Genomic DNA, 22136 nt, shown 5'->3' with positions numbered 1-22136 from the left:
CGAACTGCCCTGTCAAGAGAAATTAATACAAATTCAGCAGTTCAGGTCTCCAAATGAAAAAGAAATACGAAAATAGAGCGAAATGGAAGTGTTTGTTAAAAAACACATTAATATTATTTTGAGTTTTGTTTAAAATCAGACTCATAATAACAAAAGAATATATATTCTGGAAACACAACCCAAAGTAGTCTAGTATCTGACAAAGAAAATGTTACACATAAATGGTACTATTTTATGTACAGTCTGCACCTAGAAAACAATTCTTCAAAAAATATATTATCTTTACCTGAAGTTGGTAGAATCATATATCCTGCATGCCCCTGACTCACCACATTTCAAAATTCCCCAATGTAAACATGTGGAATCCACTAAAGCTCCAAAATATATAGGTGCAGGAATTCCAGCTACAATTGAAGAGAGGAGAAGGAAAAATCCATCAACAAGGAAAGAATTAAGGCACATTATTTTGTTTGGAAACATTTTAATTTTCTCTATTTGTAGAACAAATAAAATTTAACAAAATATGAATAGAATGTTCTGTTTTATTTTTAGAAATTAGAAAGTACTTTTGTAATAAAGTTTCTAAATTATAAAAGATAAGTAATATAATATATAAATGCAGCATAAAATTATTGATGTATAAAAACATTGAATTAATGATTCTTTATATTTTTTTTCCTGTAGTGTTTTGAACCGATCATGTATACATTTTACTTCAACAAGGCATTTTTGTTCATTTGCTTTTCAAATCTTCAATAGATGAAAAATAGAATTAAGTTCAGATAGATCTTTTTCAAGTAAAAGGGGGAGCTTCTCCATGTCTTATTGTACCACATTCTCATTTAAATTACAAAGTGCTGCAAGCAGAAGAGATATTTGCTAGACTATTACTCTGGGAGAATAATTTCATTTACTTAGTATTTAATAATGGTCTGATGCTGGAAAAAAGAATGATTTTTACCAAATACTCTTGTGCAAAATGTATGTAACCCCACACCAAGAGACTTCTCTTCAGGCTTGATGCACCTAAAAAATATGTAAATACACAAATAAAATAGAAGTAGAGATTTAAAGACTGTCATAGTTTTATTTTTTTAACTCTTTGTATGCTGGTAACACACTGGGCACTAGAAAATTGTTTTGCATGCTCAGGTCTTGGTTATTCAAGAATAATTATCTAGTATATAGCCTACAGAGGACCTCTACTTCTGATGGCATTTTACCCATCATTTTTTGCTCATTCATTTCTATCAGAGAGTTATCAAAGAAGAAAATATTTCATATCAATTTCTATGCCAATATCCACTTATTGACATGGCAGTTCTTCATTAAACCTTCAGACTAAAAACAAAACTATGCAACCCTCATTGTATTTAAGTCATTTGTATTGACAAAATACAGAAAAGCCAAGAATTTGTATAAGTAAATGTAAGGCAGAAAGAAAGCAGAAATAAAAATTTTCAAAGGAATATAAGAAAGAAATCCAAAGCAAACACATTTTCTGTGATTTGGTACTGTTTTGAGTCACACAGATCTCTCCATTTTCTCCAAAAGTTCCACCGCTTTTGCACTGTTGCCTGAAATTCCTGTATGTAGAAATGGAGACTACAATTCCCCAGTGGCCCTTTTTGTGTCCCACTCACTCCAGCATCAACATGGCTAACTCCCCAAAGAATTCACTTAGAGAAGTCCACTGCATTCCCTTCCCTTCCCTGATTAACTCGAAGCTGAGAAAATAAAATCTGCTTTCTTCACAAAGGCATACAATACATTTTTACCATTTTTATCATTGGCATTTTCTCAATGTAAGTATTTTACTAAATTTGAAAAATCTCATAATTTGACCTAGACATTATCTTTCTGACATATAGGTTACTTAGACAACATCAGTGATTTATTCAGAAGGTAGTTAACAAAGCCAGGAGACCTAGCATGATCCCCTTAGTCCTACGGTTTCCATTTAATATAGAAATTAGGGCATTTAAATTTTACTGAAAATTTTTTCCTTCCCCTCTATCTCTAATATAGCCCTTAATGATCTCACAGAAGCATGAAATACTAATAACAAAGAAATTATTTAAACTGTCGGAACAGTTTAAATTGTTCTATGAACACGATCATTGATTTGTGTTGATAATAACATAGTGTTATTGTAATCACTTTCATTGATTGGTGTTGGTAATTTTTAGAATTCAAGAATCAGAAAATTAGCATGCAAATCATGCAAAAATGCTGAGAGAAATTGAAATCATTCTTTAAACTGTCAGATAGCATTGATGCTGTGCCCCTTTACCATCAAGGTAGAAGATCCAGGGAAATTCCACAAAAATAGAGAAAAACACAAGTATATTAATAAAAACCTGGGGGTTAAATTCTACAATATGGTTCTGGCAAGAGATGGGGGAAGAAAATGGAGACATGAAGAGAATCTGATTAGGTACTTGTTTTATTAGAGAGTAGATACTAGTACTAAAAAGTTTTGAAGTTGATAAATAAAACATTAATGTAGTTAAGAATTTCAATAATCAGGTTTAACCATTTGAAAGATACAGCTTTCAAAGCAGTAGCAGGACATCCAATATACATAGTAGTTCCCCCTTATCTGTGATTTCACTTTCTGTGGTTTGAGTCACCCACAGCCAACCGCAGTTTAGAAGCAGATGGTCCATGGACTGGAAGATCAAAAGCAGCTGAATGTTACAGTCCCTGTATCACAGTGCCTATGTCATTCACCTCCTTTCATCTCATCATGTGGGCATTTTATCATCTCATATCATCACAGGAGGAAAAAGAGTGAGTACAGAGGCACCTGGATGGCTCAGTTAGTTAACTGTCTGCCTTCAGCACAGGTCACGATCCCAGGATTCTGGGATCGAGCCCTACATTGGGCTCCTTCCTCGGCTGGGAACCTGCTTCTCCCTCTCCCTCTGCCTGCCACTTCTCCCACTTGTGCTCTCTCTCTCTTTGTCAAATAAATAAAATCTAAAAAACAAAAAACAAAAAACGGGTGAATACAGCACAATGATATAATAGTGAGATAGACCACATGCACTTAACTTTCATTGTTGCAATTATTCTATTTCATCATTAGTTATTATTGTTAATTTCTTGTACCTAGTTTATAAGTTAGATTTTATCACGATTATGTATATATCGGAAAAACACGATAGGTATAAGGTTTGGTACTATTCATGGTTTCAGGCATCCACTGGAGATCTTAAAATATATCCCTTGCAGATAAGGGGTTCCACTGTACAATGGAAAGCAAAAAAAGAAGCAAAAAGAATGTAAAATCAATAGACTGTATTAAGTAAAATAGTAAAAAGAGCTTTGCCACAATAATTATAAAATACAGAAATGGGTTAAGTGTACCAATTTTAAAGATTTTTTTAAAAAATTTATTTACTTGAGAGAGAGACAGTGAGAGAGATCATGAGCGAGGAGAAGGTCAGAGGGAGAAGCAGACTCCCCATGGAGCTGGGAGTCCGATGCGGGACTCGATCCCGGGACTCCAGGATCATGACCTGAGCGGAAGGCAGTCGTCCAACCAACTGAGCCACCCAGGCATCCCTGTACCAATTTTAGATGATAAAATCATACCTACAGATTATCTATGAAGCATAAAGGAAGATTAAAAACTGAAAATAAAGGGAAAGGAAAAGATGTAACAGGAGCAGTGAACCAAAAGAAAGTTAGAACTGCAATTTTAATAAGAAACAAAGTATAATTCCTTGAAAGAAATAGTTAAAAGATAAAGAGAATTAAGTGACGCTAATAATAGAAGTACAATGACCAGAAGCATATAATCCTACAATATAACCTCCAAATACTAAATTTAAAAATAAAAAAAAACGGGTGATGGGTATTGAGGAGGGCACATGTTGTGATGAGCACTGGGTGTTATATGCAACTAATGAATTATTGAAATCTGTATCAAAAACTAATGATGTACTATATATGTTGGCTAACTGAACATAATTCTAAAAAACTGACAGAATTATAGTAAGAAAATTAGCATGCAAATCATGCAAAAATGCTGAGAGATTGAAATCATTCTTTAAACTGTCATATAGCATTGATGTTGTGCCCCTTTACCATCAAGGTAGAAGATCCAGGGAAATTCCACAAAAATAGAGAAAAACACAAGTATATTAATAAAAACCTGGGGGTTAAATTCTACAATATGGACAACATGTGCCCTCCAGTCCAAAGCAATATTTAGAGATTTAAACACCTATCTCTGAAAAACTGATGAATTACATTTACAAAATTTCAATAATAAAGTACTTTACTTCAAAAGATCTGAGAACTGATACTCAAAATGCGGAAGTTACCTATTCTTTTCAGAAAAACGTGAAGTACTCAAAAAATGCACTAGGCCCCAAAGAAAGCCTTGACATCCACCTTCCCAACCTGTAATCTTTCAGATTATGTTCTCTAAACATAAAAATGAAATAACAATAATAAACGTATATCTATAGAAAGTTCTAAACAATATGAAAATTATATAATGTGTTAATAAATAAGCTTTGGTCTGGTGGGGCAAATCATAACAGAAACTGCAAAATAGTTCAAAATAAACTTCAAAGAAAATACTAATTGAGGCATAAATAAGTAATAGTTGGGAGGAAATGTGTAGTTTCATCTGTAGCAGTCAAAATGAACAAATGATCTAAGTATTAAACTCAAATAGTTAGATAAAGAACAACAGAACAAACCTAAAAGAAAAAAAATTAAAAAGAGCAGAAATACATGAAATAAAGATTAACAATGAGAACTGATTCTTTAAAAGAAGCAAAATAAAAATATGCCTCTGGCAACAATGATCAAGAAAAAAATGATGAAGGAACAAAAAAATACGTAAGAAAAAAGAGTAAGGGGTGCCTGGATGGCTCAATTGGTTAAAGCCTCTGCCTTTGGCTCAGGTCATGATCCCAGGGTCCTTGGATCGAGCCCCACATCAGGCTCTCTGCTCGGCAGGGAGCCTACTTCCTCCTCTCTCTCTGCCTGCCTCTCTGCCTACTTGTGATCTCTGTCAAATAAATAAATAAAATCTTTAAAAAAATAAATAAATAAAAAAGAAAGAAAGAAAGAAAGAAAGAAAAAAGAGTAAACCTTTTAGATATAGCAGAGAATATCAGAATGATAAAAGAACATTATAAACACGTATTCACTAACAAGCATACAACAGGTATAAGTAGAAATGGAAAATGTGAATATACACTAACATTGAAAAAGTGGAAATAATAATCAAATATCACTGTCCAAATCAGTCCAAAGTATAAATATTTTTTACGGTGGATGTATGTAACTTTCAACAGATATTTAATATAAGTAGTTCCAGAAATTAAAAAAAAGAAAATTTATAAATTCATTTTGTGGGGTCTCAAATGATTCCAAAGCAGAAAAAGAATAAAAAAATAGTAGGTCTGTTTTACTTATCAAGATAGATATAACAATTTTAAATAAAGTAGTGTTTAAGCAAAAAAGTAGTGTTTAAGTAGTGTATATATAAAAATATACCATAACTTGGTTTTTCTCATCCATGCAATCAGTTTATAAAAAAAAAACCTGTTTTATTTTACTACACTAAAAATAGTGAGTAGAAAAATTATAGAATCATAGATGCAGAAAAATACAATTAATAAAGTTTTGTACCCATTTGATTATTAAAGACTTAGAAACTATATGAAAACTATATACTGAAAATCTATAGCAAGTATCATAATGGAAAAATTTATATGGTTTCCATTAAGATTAGAATACTCACTATCACCACTCTCACTTCAATCACCACTATCATTTAACATAATTTTGGAGGTCCAAGTTGATGATAAGAAAATTTTAAAAGCCTAAGATGTGTAAAGGTTTAGAAGCGAAGAGATAGAACTCTCCACATTTGTACACCTTTCTATATAGAAAGCCTAACAAAATAAAAAAATTATTATAATAGGAAAAATCAAATTAAAAACTAAACTTCAAAAAATAAACAGCATCTATCTAAATTAACAATAACCAACTTGAAAATATAAGAGAAAATAGGGCCACTTATCATCACAAATAAAATACATACCAGTATGTATTCATACAAACATCCATATCCATGTGTAGATATATGTGGATATATATATGTTTATACTTGTGAATGATATAATCTTATATATGTGTATATATTTGGATATGTGTGTGTAGAAAGAGTAAAGATGACAGTTGTGGGTGGGTGAGGAAGAGTTACCATATGAGATATTAACATAGACAATATCAAAGTAATAAAATCAATATGGTACCAGTATGAGAGCAGACAAAACTGTGAAATAAGAATAAAAGTGAAAAATAGCCTCATGTAATATTAACACATGAGATATGATAAAGGTGGTACCACAAATCAATAGAGAAGGGCCCTCTTATTTATACTGATGTTGGGAAAACTACTTTATTATATGGAGAAAAAATAACACTGAACATCTGTCTGCCTTATACCACACATAAAAATAGACTTTCAGTGGTTTACAGAACCATATGTAAAAGGTGAAACTATAAATATTAGGATAAAATTTAGGTTAATATATTTATAAATTAGGAATGAAAAAACACTTTTAAAATATGACTCCCCAACATAAAAATCCTAAGACAAGAAATTTCAGTATGATAAATTTCAGTATGATAAATTTCAATATGACAAAATTTAGGATTTAATTTCATAAAAGATACTGTGGGGAAATTAAAGATGAGAGACTAAGAGATAATTGTATCCTGTAAACAATATTATATTAATATTTATAATTTAAGCGGAATCATCAAAATTGCCAAGAAAAGTGTAGGAAATATAACAGAAAATGGACAAAGAAAATCAACAACCATCTTGAAGCAGAAGGCTAGAGCTAAAAAAAAAAACATTGACAGGATGCTTAAACACACTGAATCAGGAAATCACATATTAAAAACATCAGTGAACTACCATTCTAGACCTGTTGGAGTGGTCAAAGTCCAAAAGTTAGATAATTCCAAGTGTTGTGAGGCTGTAAGTGTAGGAACTCCCTCGCAGTAAAGGTGTGAGAATAACTTATAAGTACTAGCAGTACTTTGTGAATTTATGTATGCCTGTGCCTTATGAACCAAAACAAGATTTACAGCACAACAGCTCCTGTGTGAATATAAAAGCATATACCAACAAAAAAATTTAGCATTTTACAAAGGACAATGGACACAAAGGTCCATTTTACAAAGGACCTTTAAGATCATATAGCTATCATATTCATGTGGGTGCCTATGGTAAGAGGAAGTGAAAAATGGAATGAAAAAAGCAAAATAAAACAAGAATGAAAACTTGTCCCAGCCTATGAGAATAATGTGCTTTGCACTGAGAATCGTAATTATCTTAACTCTGCCTCTAAGTTCCAATAAAATACGAAGAAAAGAGAAAGAAATGCAAATTGTGTTCACTAGGAATATCTGTGATTGTTTACTAGGCATGAAGAATGCAGGAATTCAATGAACACATGTATATGACACCGAAGTTTGAACTGGAGTTCTGCAGTTTCCTAGTTTGAGAAAGCCCTTCATCATTTGTCTCTCATGATAGACTTGTAAGAAGAGTTGAACATTTATTGTTACACCTATTTTTTTATTTAAAAAAATTAAGCTCAGATTAAGTGACCCGTTTAATGTCCTTTAGATAGTAATTGGTGACACCAAGGCTTCTGACAGCTTTACACTCTGATGTCCTATAGCTTGAGCCATAGAAAATGACTGCTAGGCAACTACTCTTTACCTATTGAAATGACCATTTCATACAGCTTATACTAAAATATAAATGTCTTTTTTTGTGTTAAACAATAAGAGGTTCACATAATTTAACTGCAAAAAATAAAGGAAAAGTTAGGAAGAGAAATTCTGAAAGGTGAATATTCATACTCCTGAAATATAAAATTTTGTGAAATTCAACAATGCCTGATGTAGAACTTTTATTAAGTGATACATGAAAGCACTGAATTCTTAGATAACATAGGCTCCAAGTGGCTTTCTGAGAAAAAATTACCTTAATAAAGGGCCAAAAAGGAATCCAAATAAAGAAAATGATTTTTGTACCTTAGGAGAACCATATATCCAGGTATGGCAGATAAAGAATAAATGAAACTGCCAACTGCTGACAAGATTAAAAAGTACTGAAGCATCATGGAACAGTCATGTCCTTTGTCACACAGTCCAAGAACTGCAGATGCATTTCCTGATGTTTGAATGCAGCTACAATTTTGGAACACCTGTGTGAAAATAATATATTATCCTATTTAAGAAAGTAAAATTTTGAACACAAATCACAAATATTTTCTATATAGCCAGCCAGATCAAGATGGAGACTATTTATTCCCTTTATTCTCATCTCGATTATGGTCCCTATCAGGATTATAGCATAAAACAAGACATGGAAAGGAGGTTTTAGAAAAATGCATTTCTGGGACGCCTGGGTGGCTCAGTTGGTTAAGCAGCTGCCTTCGGCTCAGGTCATGATCCCAGCGTCCTGGGATCGAGTCCCACATCGGGCTCCTTGCTCCGCAGGGAGCCTGCTTCTCCCTCTGACTCTTCTGCCACTCTGCCTGTGCTTGCTCTTGCTCTCTCTCTCTCTCTGACAAATAAATAAATAAAATCTTAAAAAAAAAAAAGAAAAAAAATGCATTTCTTTCTAAATATGTGAAGTAAATTTGCAATAGCTCAGATATTCTAAAGTCATGTCTTTTAAAAATATATACTGTTTTGTTACAACAGGAAGTATAATAAAGTTGGCTTCAGAACACTCAGTGGAAATATTTAGATACTTACAAATAAAGCTTTATTTCAAAAAATACCGTTCATTTCAAAAAAACAGAGTAAAGTCAATCCTTTAAAAATTCTTGTATGTTTCCAGGTTTTCATAAGAATTTTATGAAAAATTTTTGAAAGTTTTACTTTATCACCAACCAACATTTTAAATATTATAACATTATTTAGGCAAAGAAAAAAAAGGCTAATTCCATCTTCTTAAAAAGCTGTCAGAACGTGAAAAATATAGAAAGGGAGAAAAAAAAATGGCAAAGCAATTAGCCGGATAATGGAGATAAAAACCACCAACTTCATCTCAATGATAAAAATATTTTAGTCCAGAATATTTTTAAAATGAATTATCTGAGTAGTGACATTACTGCTATAAAATTAGAGATCAGTGATCAGTGCCCACTATATTCAAAAAAATTAAAGAAAAAGATTAGTGGTCAGACATTATGGAGTTAAAATAAGATTTATGGAATAAAAAGTAAATTAAATGAACATTCAGAAAGACTTCAATTTTACTTTTATCAAATGAGGACCCAGTTCATGTTGAAGTTTTCAATGCAATGCATAAAACCAAAGTTCTGTAAAAAGACCAATAGAATGTGTTACCATATTTATTCCTGCTCCAACAGATGTCTCACAACCAGCAAGACAAGCTGACATATATGACACACCATTGTTTCCACACACAGGGTCCCATGTTTTAGTTGGACAGTTGCAATCCCTGTTACAATCAGCAAGGATGGTATTTCCCACATATAAATCTTGTTGCATTCTGAAATGATTTAAAATAATGCATGAATGTTGAAAGACTACTAGAGCATTTTATTTTTCTTCTTTTCATCTTAATCCAAGATTTTATTTCCTCTCCTCCCCAAAGTAGAAACAGGAATCTTCCCACTATCCATGTGTGTCCCACTATCCATGTGTGGACTCAGTACTAAGCTCTGGCATTAAAAAATATCTGCTTTGGTGACCACATAGCCACTTTTCAGTGATTTTCTTCAGATAAAGAAATAGCCAAAACAGGCATTAAAGGCATTAACTGAGTGCCTATCACATAGAAGGTGCTTTTTCAGGCATTATTTGAACACAAAAATGAAGATGACCAAATCCCTGCGGTTGATCCATAGGGTAGTAACAAGAGATCTTATGCTTGAACGCAATTTTGAAGATCAGAATCTGTAAGTTCAATTTGTAATGCAGCTAGTACATTTATCTTTAGAAAGCTAACTACTTGAGTAAACAAATACATTCTCCTAGTATAAAGTATGTGCAGTGGTCACCAAAATGGCAAGGTAGGTTGTTGTTGTGGAACAGTCTCCCTCCTAAGAAGACCAATTAGCAGCTATCCATAGATAAGATACCCTAGTGAAAATCCCAGAACCTGGGGGTGAAGCTAAAGTACCCCCCTAGATCATGAAGACCTACAGAGACCACATTGGAATGGTACAAGGAGCAGATGCACTCTAAACAAATTGCCCCACCGCCAGCTCAGCATAACGCCACACTGGGAAGGCCTCCCTGGGTCTACAATTTTGCCAGTGGGAAGAGAGAACCCAAGGTGGACATCAAGCTCCCTTGGCATTGTGAGATGTTTCCCAGGAGGCCCATTCAGGTCTCACCTCACGAGGATCACTGGGAGAATCTGCAGGCCTCACTTATGAGGAATTAGATAAAGAAGGAGAAAGGGGACAGGGATTATAGCAAGCAGCACTGAGATCTTGGCAGACTGTATTACTTGCAGCATTGACCAAGTACAGATCCCAGCCTGTGGTACAGCTCATCTACAGAGCTGAATGGTGGCTCCTTTTGGCCAAGGAGCTCAGCTGGCACTTCTGCTTGATTTGGGTACCTAGTCAACAGGCCATGGTGGCCGTGGAGACAGTTCAACTGCCCCGTTTGAGCAGAGAAGCAAACTCACAGACCTGCCCAACTACTGAGCACAGCCTCCAGTCTTACCCATCCAGAAAGCCTGGCTAGAGAACCTAAGCCAGAGTCCATCCTATAGCCCTGCTCAGTCTGGGAGCCAAGCTAATAGCCCTGCTCTACTGTTAAATGTAACCTCTGGCCCCACATAACCAAAGAGCCTGAACAGTAACCCTGGGCAACCTCAGAGCCCAGACCCAGCACCACCCAGCAGTATAGCCCAGCCTTCGGCACTACCCGAAGTAGTAGTGAACACAGTGTGAAGCCTTGTTCAGTCAGGGAACCTATTCAGTGACTCTACCCAATCACGGAGCAGAGCTTGCAGCCTCACCTGATGAGAGAACATGGATAGTGATTCTACCCAACCAGAGGATGCAGTTTCTAGCACCACCTAACTCTGGGATACAGCTAGAGGCCTCTCTCCTGAAGAGGGCCTGGCCAGCAACCTTGTCCCAACAGTAGAGCATGGTTAGCACCTTGTAAAGCTCAGCCTCAACAAAACATTAGCAGAGAAATTAAGAAAACAATCCAATAATTGCATCAAAAGAATAAATACTTAGGGAATAAATTTAACCAAGGATGTGAGAATATGTACACTGAAAACTATTAGACATTGATGAAAGAAACTGAGGAAGACACAAATAAATAGAAAGATATTCTAAGCTCATGGGCTGGAAGAATCAATATTGCTAAAATGTCCACACTACCACAAACAATCCGCAGATTCAGTGCAATCCCTAAACAGATTCCAGTGTACAACTGGCATTTTTCATTAACATAAGAAAACAATTCTAAAGTTTGTATGAACCCACAAATAAGTAGCCAAAACAATCTTGAGAAAGAAGAACAAAGCTGGAAGTATCACACTTCTGGATTTCAAACTGTTTTACAAAGCTACAGTAATCAAAACGGTATGATATTAGCATAAAAAAGAGTCACAAAAACTATGGAACAGAATAGAGAACCCAAAAATAAACCATGCATATATGGTTAATTTACAACAAGAGAGCTAAGAATTTACTGTGGGGAAAGGATACTCTCTTCATAAATGATGTTGGGAAACTGGACAGGCACATAAAAAGAGTGAAACTAGACCACTATCTTACCCAATACACAAAAAATAAACTTAAATGGATTAAAGACTTAAATTTAAGACCTGGAGCCATAAAATTCCTAGAAGAAAATGTAGTGAGTGAACTCTTTAACATCAATCTTGGCAATGATTTTTTGGATTGACACAAAAAAGCACAAGTAGCAAAAGCAAAAATAAGTGGAACCACATCAACTAAAAAGCTTCCAGACAGCAAGGGAGATCATAAACAAAATGAAAAGACACCCTATGAAGTGGGGGTAAATATTTGCAAATCATATAGGTGTTAAGCAATTAATATCTAAAATATATTTTAAAAACTAATACAACTCAATACCAAAAACTAAAATCTAATAAAATCCAATACCAAAAAAGCAAACAACCTGATTTTAAAATGGGCAGAGGATCATTTTAAAGCCTTTTGACTAAGACCAAGTATTAAAATGGGCAGAGGAACTAAACAGAGAATTTTCCATAGAAGACATACAGATGGCCAATAAGGAAATGAAAGGACACTCAATATCACCAGTCATTAGAGAAATAAAAATCAAAGCCACAATGAGATATCATCTCACATCTGTTAGGATGTATTATCAAAAGTCAACAGAAAACATTACTCTGCATAACCCTCCTATAAATTCAGCTAACCCTCAAATACATATCCAAAATTATTCAATGATAGAGACAGAATTAGACAAATGAAATGTGTGAATTTACATATGACTTAATATATCATGTGTTAGGATTCAGTTATGCTGGATGTGAGCCCATTGTGGAAACATATAAAGGTGATTGAGACTTTATAAGTAATTCTTAATTTTACCTGCTTATGAAAGTATAAAGTATATGGATCATATATCTTAATACAACCTAAGACTGTTGGTAGTTTGTTTGATATCCACTTTAATATCTATTAGTATCATACACACACACGTGTGGTTATAAACTCACTAACCCTATGATATATTCCCAACCTCTTTAATAAGCCTAGAGCCTGGAGGACTAGGCTTATAATTGATAGATGGAGAAAAGATAAAGACCATGGATTATTGTTGTGAATTCTAATTAGCTAATGATCTGGTCATGGGTAATCATTGAATAAAATACATTATTAACTATATTCATTAGAAATGAATGAACATTATGAATGTTAGATGAACATTAGAAATGTATTCATTAGAAAACAACATACCCTTTATAAGTGGTGGTTATGCCAGCAACTGAAGAATTATCACAGATCATGAGAAAACACAAAAAATAGAGAAGATACGCAATTAAAGATAACCAACATCCTATGTGGGCAGCTTGTTTGACAGTAATCTTGAACTTCTTCATAATTAAACCACCAGCTATATATCCAATGCATATTGGAGGTAAGTCATAAATGCCTATAAATGTAAATAAAATGTTATTTACAAAGAGACTTAGCAAAAGAACAAATATGATAACACTTATCTAATATGTCTTACATAAGAAATCATTTAGATCCAACTCACAGTGAAGAAAGCTGATTGAATTTTATTCTCCATTTAGTTAATATATCATATATATATATCACGCCTTAGGTTGTATTAAGATATATGATCCATATACTTTATACTTTCATAAGCCGGTAAAATTAAGAATTACCTATAAAGTCTCAATCACCTTTATATGTTTCCACAATGGGCTCACATCCAACATAAGTGAATCCTAACACATTATATTAACTAAATATAATCTCACATCTGTTAGGATATATTAACTAAATGGAGATAAAATTACGTACAGAGAGATTTTTAAATGCCCGACAATGTCAAAGTATTTTGAAGACTGTTATCACTATTCTTCCTTTAATTATAGTAGGTTGTAAATTTCTTGTATGCAGGGGTCATATTCTACATTTCCTTCTAATGGTTCAGGTAGGAGTGACAAGTCAAAGTTGGTCATTAGTTTATGATTAATATAATTTTGCGGTTGTTTATACCAACTCTAGATGTTGAGAATTTGACTTAGTTCAAGATACTTTGGGAGATTGCTGAGCCTGTGATTGTCAAGTACGTTTACATTTCATGTCTCTCTCCCTAGAAAAAGGGGGAAACATCAAGAAAAAGGAAAAGACAGTGCTCGGTTGCATCATTACAATGCCAGGGTAAGTGAATCCCATCAACATTTTCTTGGGAGACTGGTTAAAAATTCATTCCAGGATACCACACCAGATTGTCTAATTTAGTATGTTTGAGGTGGGCACCAGGTATCTGAACTTTTAACAAGCACTCTGGGTGATAAGGCTGCAGGCAGTCTGGGAAATTCACTTTTCAAAATAGTAAAAAGCTCTCACGGGAAAGCCAAGGTGGAAGAGAGCCACTGGAGGTAATGTGTGGTCTTGGGAGAAACAGAATGCTTGGGCTGTAAAGACGCCTCAAACCACCAGAGGGCCCAGGGAACTCAGGAATTCATAACCTGGAGTTAAAAGAGTAAAACTCAGATTCCTAACGAATTAACATTGTTTTCCTTTTTATGTTAATGGTTTGCTTCTCTGAAAATTATCTCTAATCCGTACATTCCCCAGGATTTCCAAAAATATTTTGAATTTGCATTCTGACTGGAGAAAGACCAGAAAAGAAAGCCAGGATTTCCTGGCTTCTTTCCTTCCCTTCCTTGTTGATTTCCCTGGAGAATGGCAGGGGGAAATGCGCCAGAGACAGAAACATCTCCACATATATCAGTTTAGGAGTTTGCTAGACCCATCATCGTCACACTGTTTACCCTTTCATGGTTAAAAAAAAAGGGGGGGGGGAGGGAGGAGCTACTGATAGAGAGAAGAATAAACATACCAATTAGAAAGATTGCATCTGAAGATGATTTTCCATATTGCTGTTCCAGATATTTAGGCATGAAGGTGAACATATTAACAAATGCATTGAACTGTACAATGCTAAGTAGTATGAAAAGCATATAAATTGGGTTGCATAGAAGACTTTTCAAGAATGGTAAAAAATCTGAAATGAAAGAATGACAATAGTGTTAAACTAGCTTGACTTTGCATTTTGAAAATGACTTTTTCTAAAACACCAACCTCCCCTTCAAATTAAGTTTTTCGTTTATGGTGCACATACTTGTTTTTGTTTTGCTTTGCTTTATTTTGTTACCTCCTGAAAGCTAAAGTTATATCACTTTGTTACCCTCTGCAAGTCAGTAATGCAGCTGACTGTGCAGGGAGCAGAACACAACTGTTTTACCATCACTAAGTCACTATTGTGTCTTAAGGAAAAACTATAACATAATCCAAATAATGTCTGTGTTCATACCAGTTGCTTTTTTTTCTTCTTTTTTTTCCTTCTACTAATATCCTCTCTTTTCTAGAGATTGCCTAAAATGAAAGATGTTTGTTCTGTTTTTTAAAGCTTAGAAGGAGATCAACCTGATAAAGTTCACACTCAAATATTGATATTATTGTTCCTGACCATTTAAAATATGTGGAAATTTATGGTATATAATTTTCTCAAGTGCCAGGTATTTTCCTACTTCCTCAGAATGACAGTTTGGTCCTTCCAGTAGTTCATACTGGACACACAATGAAACCACCTAGGGATCTTTTAAAATATAAACTCCCAGGTTCTACTCTCTGAGATCTTGATTCATTTGGTACTTACTTAGGATTATGTAAATGATATAACCCAAACTTGCTGCTGTCAGTATGGACTGACACAGCTCAGGGCCAAACTTGTGACCCATTTCTTGGAAATGTTCCAAATTCATCCTACCACCATTTTAGGGGTAAAGTCTCACCTATAATTACTTTTCACTTTTCCTATCTTCACATTCTTTGTCTTGATTTCCTTACTTACTGTACATTTTTTGCCCAATAAATTGGCTGGAATCCAAAGGATCCATAAATAAATTCAGAGAGAGAAGGGTGCATAGCTTAATGCAAAGAAACCTATTGTAGCTGTAGAATTCCTATTTATGAATAAAATACATGGCAGGTGAGAAGTGCTCAGAGCACTTTGGAGATTTTTAAGTTGTCCATGTTTGTTGACATCTCTGTTCTAGTAGATAAGTCTCAGTAGTTCAAATCTCTTTTCTATATGTCGCATACTAAGTTCAGCTGTTCCCTACTTGTGAAAACTGATCTTGCAGATCACAAACAATATTCTATGTTAAAATCTTCTATTAGTCCGTATCAACCTTTCATAAGGAATTGTGAGTATAATCATGACCACTCTGAGAATTTTGAAAGGTTCTGAATTGGCTTCAAATGATCTGAGAAGTATTATGTTTAATAACAGTTTAAGTGAATGTGTAATTGTTAATAAAAAATTCTGTGTAAACTGGTATTATAATTTATGGGTGATGGTAGAAGTAGCATCATCAACAGTAATAACACTAATACTAGTAGCAGTAATAATAGTAATATGTGCCAGCACTCCTTTTACTCTCACACAACAACTCTGTAATAATAAGTACTGTTATTAACCCATTTTACAGATAAGGAGACTGAATCTCTCTTCACCTTCTAAATGAACAATCTTTGAGTGTTCCAAGGCCCAGGGCATACCTCATACAAATTAAATCGGACCTCCTGGGAGTACTACAATATTTCTGGGCATCAGTATTTTTTAAAAATTTCCCAGGTAATTCCAATATATGGACCAGTTTGGGAATCAGTGTTCTTGAACATTAAATACTTAGATTACTTTAGCTTAGTTTCCCATAGAAACACTTTCTGTAAATTATTCTTTGAGATTTTATTGAAGATGTATCCAAAAGGGGAAAAAAAACTGTTCTATAAAATACGCACTTGTATTTGCTGAAAAACTATGTTGTTCCATAGTGCTTGCATTATACATCATATAATAAGTTTTTCTTTTTTTACAGTGTGTCACTCGGAGAACACTTTCTCTTTGAGAATTCTTCTTCTTTCTATCAAGTATAGAGAGTTCTGTGACCTCTCTTTTCTTTTTCTGCCTTAACTTGCAGGAAGCTCATAGTTAAGCTAACATTTTTTGTTGTTATTGTTTCAGAACTATACATTTATTTGCAATAGTGTATATTTTTCCTCCTTTTGTTATCCATTTGTATTCTTTTTAATTAGACCTATGTTCTCTATAAAAAAGGATTTTTTTAAAGGCAAATGAGAGTTTATTTATTTAGTGCCTGAATTAACATAAGATTTTGTATTTATGTTGATAACAGATAATTTGGCTTCCAAATTATATCACTTATTTCCAAGTAGTAGCACAGGAAGACTCAGACTTGTTAGACATTATTGACTACTGACTATTAATGACAAATTATCTTAATGCACCCTAGCATGATACAGTGTTAAAGTGAAATATAGACACATCTCTAAAAAAAAAAAAAGTAAATTATATGGTATTTAGAATTTCTATATTTGCCTTTAGTGATTCCATCCTTTTCCTTCTTGACTTTTTTGCTTTGTTTCTCTTCTTTCTCATTTTTAATGATGTCTGCATTATTCTTTAGTCCTTCCTTTGGAAGTGTTTTGGGCAGAAAGAAAAAAGGAATGGCAGTGAGCACATTCACTCCTGCACAAATCAAAAAGCCAAACCACCATGCACCAACCCAACGAGTATCAGTGGGAGTTATGGTCAGATCATCTGTAAAGAAATATACACATTTTTATTAGCTTGTCACAAATTCCTGCATGAGCTATAGAAAATTATTAATATTACAGTTTTTAGGTTTTATCCAAGTATAGAATTTGTAAACAACTTAGACATTCATGAAATTTGTCTGATGATAGGTGGTATTACAATATTGCCTAGCAATAAATTATTTTCGTTCTCTGTCCTCTCCTGTAGGGACTTTATAAACAGATACTTATTAAATAACTATAAGCTCTAATTACATATAAATAATAATTTGATTAAAAGAAATTTAGACCTATGTTGTCTTTATATCTCTTGAGAAAAGGAAACATAGTTGTGGCACAATAGAAAGAGCACTGGATTTTAAGCCAGAAGGTCAACATTTTAATTTGTTTTCCTGCCCCCTGGTTTGAAATATTTGAAAAATTATTTAAACTCCTTTACTCCAGTTGGTACACATGAACCCACTAAAGCAAGAATGACCTGTGATAACATAAGTGGAGGTGATTTGTGTATTCTAGACACTATAAATAAATTTTATTGAATTACCTGTGTTCACAGATCCAGTGTCAACATAAACATTTGCACAGAATGATGCTAACAAAAGTCCAATCAAAGGACCAATGATAGCTCCTGTTTCTACAAACCCTAAAAATAAATGAAAATATAAAGTTATAGTATAGTTATATACCCACATAAAGAGTCCTAATTCCATAAAGAGTTTGAAGACGCATTGTTTGTGCCTCAGATATGTTTGCTTTAAACTTCCAATTTGTAAGAAAATTAAGCTTGGTGTACGTATAAGTAAAAAGTTTGTTTCTGTTATTGTGGAGGAAAAGAACCTCAATATTTAAAGCCACATTCTCTAGTCCTCCAAATTCTTTTGTGTGATAAATCGCAGGTAAAATCTGCTGTAGCAGCATTGGCTGGGATCATGCTGTTGACAAAACCACAACACAGAATGAGATTCTTTTGTTGCTTTCTGTAGGCATAGTTTTGGAGGAATTCCAGACCAACACCACGTTACAGTAATTTTCTCATGACATGTTCCTCAGAAAACCTTCACTCCCACATTTCTGACTTGAAACCTCTTCTTCTGGCTAAGTTCTCACTGATACTGATACTTCTCTTCTTTGATCATGATCTCCTTTCCTATCCTCTGCATTCTTGCCTTCTATTCTCATCAGTCCCCTCTGCCCTCACGACTTCTTACTCATCTGGAATTTCATCATCGATGAGCTCATGGCCTACCTGCGATTCAGAATCAAGGCTGAGCCATCCCCATTGCGGAAAACACAGACATAACCTTCTTCAGTGTGCTGCTCCTTCCTTCAAAATATGTCTTCCTCCTTTTCCATGGTTCCATAGGCTACCCGCCCCCCTCCACAGACTTGACTTCTTGACCTCAACCCCTTCTATCTTCTCTGAGATCTTGCTCAATTAGACATGTTTTTTTTTGTGTGTGTGTGTGCTGGTTTGGTCTTCCCTGTGCACTGATTACAATATCTCACATTTCTACCCTGCTTGCTTTCATTTCACTGCTCTGCATTTACAGCCTCACCACTTCCTGAATCTGCTCAAATCCTTCCACGTTCTTCTCAAAATACTTGCAGGTAGCACCAGTATCCTTTTTGCCACTTATTTGGTGTCCTTTTCTGGTCTCCATTCTCCTAACTCTTTATGTTATTTGATACTGCAGTCTAGCTCCTCTTTTGACATTTCCTCGTAATACTTTCACTAAACTATGCATTTATTGTTTACTTTTTCCCTTGTTACTACTTTGATTTTTTTTCTTCCCATTCTTCTCAATAACTAAAAGTGTTCCTTGGTGTTTTAATGTAGAATTTCTCATTAACTCATTTCTCTCTCTCTTTTTTAAAATTTTATTTATTTACTTGAGAGAGAGAGAGCATGAGAAGGGAGAAGGTCAGAGGGAGAAGCAGACTCCCTGCTAAGCAGGGAGCCCAATGTGGGACTCTATCCCAGGACTCCAGATCATGACCTGAGCTGAAGGCAGTCACTTAACCAACTGAGCTGCCCAGGTGCCCCACTCATTTCTCTCTTAATTTCATTTGTTTTCTCTATGTAAGTGACTCTCAACATTCATTTCTACTTTTCTGTTCTTTCCTAAACTTCAAAGTCATACATGGAACTATTTTCTCCCATTGTGTAGCTTATTGATTTATAGTTATTTAATTATATGCATGTGCACATTTTATTTATTTCATTTTTTAAGTCTGATTTTTTCTCTAATTTAATTACACACAGGTATTTATCAGATTTGGTTGATTTATAATTATGTAGTTATTTATATACTAAAATTTATATGGACTATGTCTCATTCATCTTAATACATATAGAGATTATTACTATTATTTCCATATATTATATACCCTAGTATTTATTGAATAAAGAAACACAGATTATAACAAGGGGTTTGTTAATTTATTGCAGGCAAGCATTTGTATTCTTTCAAGATAAATATTTGTATTTTTTCAAGATAAATAAATAAGTGATTTGAAAGGACAGAAAAGAAAAACATCAAAAAAGCTTATTGAAAAATCAATGAATGATCAAAAAGAGCCAAAGATTACTTGGGGTAAGATCCTCTAAATATTTTGTTCTATCTCAATTATGTATAACTCTGCTCCAATTTTCTTTCACCCTCTTTGACATTTCTGATTCTTAAAATATATGTCTACATTAATAGCAAAATATGTCCAAACTAAAAGTTACACTTTTTTAAATAACAACAGATGGAACAACTAAAGAATACAAATAAGCTATTCATAATAAATTAAGAACATTTAGGAGATTAGTAGACTACATAAGAAGGTAGATCTTATTTTGGTTATTGTGGGAGGTGACAATGATTGATTTTAGAAAAGGAAATTTCACGAAACATAACCAAAAGTATGAACCAGATATTTGTGAAGAATCTGAAAAAACCTGACTAGCATGGAGAGATTGTGAAGAAAACAAACAGATTGAGTAGTAATTGGAGAGATTAGATTTAGTAAAGAAAGAGCTAGTATGTTTTATTAATATGGTAAGGAAGACATGATTAAAACATTTGAGAAAAAATATACTGCAAGAGTGTTTATTAGAAATTGAAAGAATATGCTAGTGATAACATGACCAATGAAGATGTTATAATAATCTATAGATGAAGTAATGAAGACCCAAACAAAAATACATGTAATGAAAATAGAAAGATTTTGAATGTAAGAGACATTTTAAAGAAAACATTGGTAAGTCACTTAACAGACTTGGTATAGAATGGTGTCAAGGAAATGAATGAGTCAAAGAGAACTCCAGGGGTACTAGATGAGTGGTATTTTTAATAGCAAAAAGCAGAGTTAGAAAAGAGGCTTATTTGGAGTTAGCTCAATTTGGTAAACTTTTATTGATGACCAGCTGTACCAAGGTACTCTTCTCATCATTCTGGAAATCACTGAGTCCAAGTAACTGACATCCACCTGTAAGGAACTTCCTTTCCTGAGGAGAGGTTAAGGCAGATTTTCAAACTCACCAATATATAAAGGAGAGTTTTCAGATTTGGCAAAATCTTCTATGTAGGAAATACCCAAAGGCATGATGGGAGTTTCGCCAATTCCACGTATGATATTTCCGACTAGTACATACACCCACATTAATGATTTCACTTCTTTCACACAGTCTGTATTAAAAGAAAAAAAAGATATTGTTTTAGTGTTTTGGTAGTAAAGTATCAGTAATACTTAATTCTAGATTTTTGGTCAATATTTCAATTCTTTTTTTTTTAAGATTTTATTTATTTACTTGACAGACAGAGATCACAAGTAGGTAGAGAGGCAGGCAGAGAGAGAGAGGAGGAAGCAGGCTCCCCACGGAGCAGAGAACCCGATGTGGGGCTCAATTCCAGGACCCTGAGACCATGAGCTGAGCCTAATGCAGAGGCTTTAACCCACTGAGCCACCCAGGTGCCCCAACATTTCAATTCTTATGTGACATGGCATCTTGTCAATGATTTATACTACTATGTCAGCTATGCATTATTGGACCATCCTATTTGCATTTTCTGACAGGGTACTTAGGTATGGCCAAATGTAAGTGGCATGTTGGAGCCAGTTCCTACTGTGTTGGAATAGATGAGTGGTATACACATCTCTTTTCAATTTAATATTTAATAGCAACACATTGGTAGTTTGATGGCAGTATTTATACACACAAATTGACAAACACTAAAAGCCAGAAATTTTTTCCCTCCAGAGAGACAGTCTATCAGCACCTACTGAACCCAGCTGGCTGCTGTGAGAGCTACACCCCTTCTATACTAACTTAAGGAAGAGAAAAAAACAAACACAAATATCTCTTTCTAGAATTGATACTCTGAGATTTCAATAAGAATCTCCCTGAAGTTTGAATTCTCTACAGCTCTAATTACTTTATAGAAACTAAAAATATTTAACCAGGCCGTAATCACATTTTTTTTAAAGATTTTATTTGACAGACAGAGGTCACAAGTAGGCAGAGAGGCAGGCAGAGAGAGAGAGAGAGGAGGAAGCAGGCTCCCTGCTGAGCAGAGAGCTCGATCCGGGGCTCGATCCCAGGACCCTGGGACCATGACCTGAGCTGAAGGCAGAGGCTTTAACCCACTGAGCCACCCAGGCGCACCCTGTAATCACATTTTATCTATAGAACCTACTGTATACTGTAACCATCAAATAATTTTTAAC

General features: G+C 34.2%; 1 protein-coding gene across 2 annotated transcripts in view; it reads right to left on the bottom strand.

Moving 5' to 3' along the window:
- The window catches only part of SLCO1A2 (solute carrier organic anion transporter family member 1A2), a 42917-nt gene that overhangs the window by 5099 nt on the left and 15682 nt on the right, over positions 1-22136 (bottom strand). For both annotated transcript variants that reach the window (XM_004755720.3, XM_045073204.1), the window contains exons 6-14: positions 20951-21097; positions 17968-18066; positions 17206-17427; positions 14641-14805; positions 13017-13212; positions 9415-9580; positions 8089-8261; positions 962-1026; positions 287-404 (exon numbers count right to left, since the gene is read on the bottom strand). In XM_004755720.3, coding sequence (XP_004755777.1) covers positions 287-404; positions 962-1026; positions 8089-8261; positions 9415-9580; positions 13017-13212; positions 14641-14805; positions 17206-17427; positions 17968-18066; positions 20951-21097 — 1351 coding nt within the window. The remainder of the gene's footprint in view (positions 1-286; positions 405-961; positions 1027-8088; positions 8262-9414; positions 9581-13016; positions 13213-14640; positions 14806-17205; positions 17428-17967; positions 18067-20950; positions 21098-22136) is intronic.

The sequence above is a fragment of the Mustela putorius genome, unplaced genomic scaffold (assembly GCF_011764305.1).
Source record: "Mustela putorius furo isolate JIRA1106 unplaced genomic scaffold, ASM1176430v1.1 tig00537227_pilon_pilon_pilon, whole genome shotgun sequence".
Classification (NCBI taxonomy): Eukaryota; Metazoa; Chordata; class Mammalia; order Carnivora; family Mustelidae; genus Mustela; species Mustela putorius.
The sequence above is the reverse complement of the archived record's forward strand: the minus strand, read 5'-3'. Positions and strand labels throughout refer to the sequence as shown.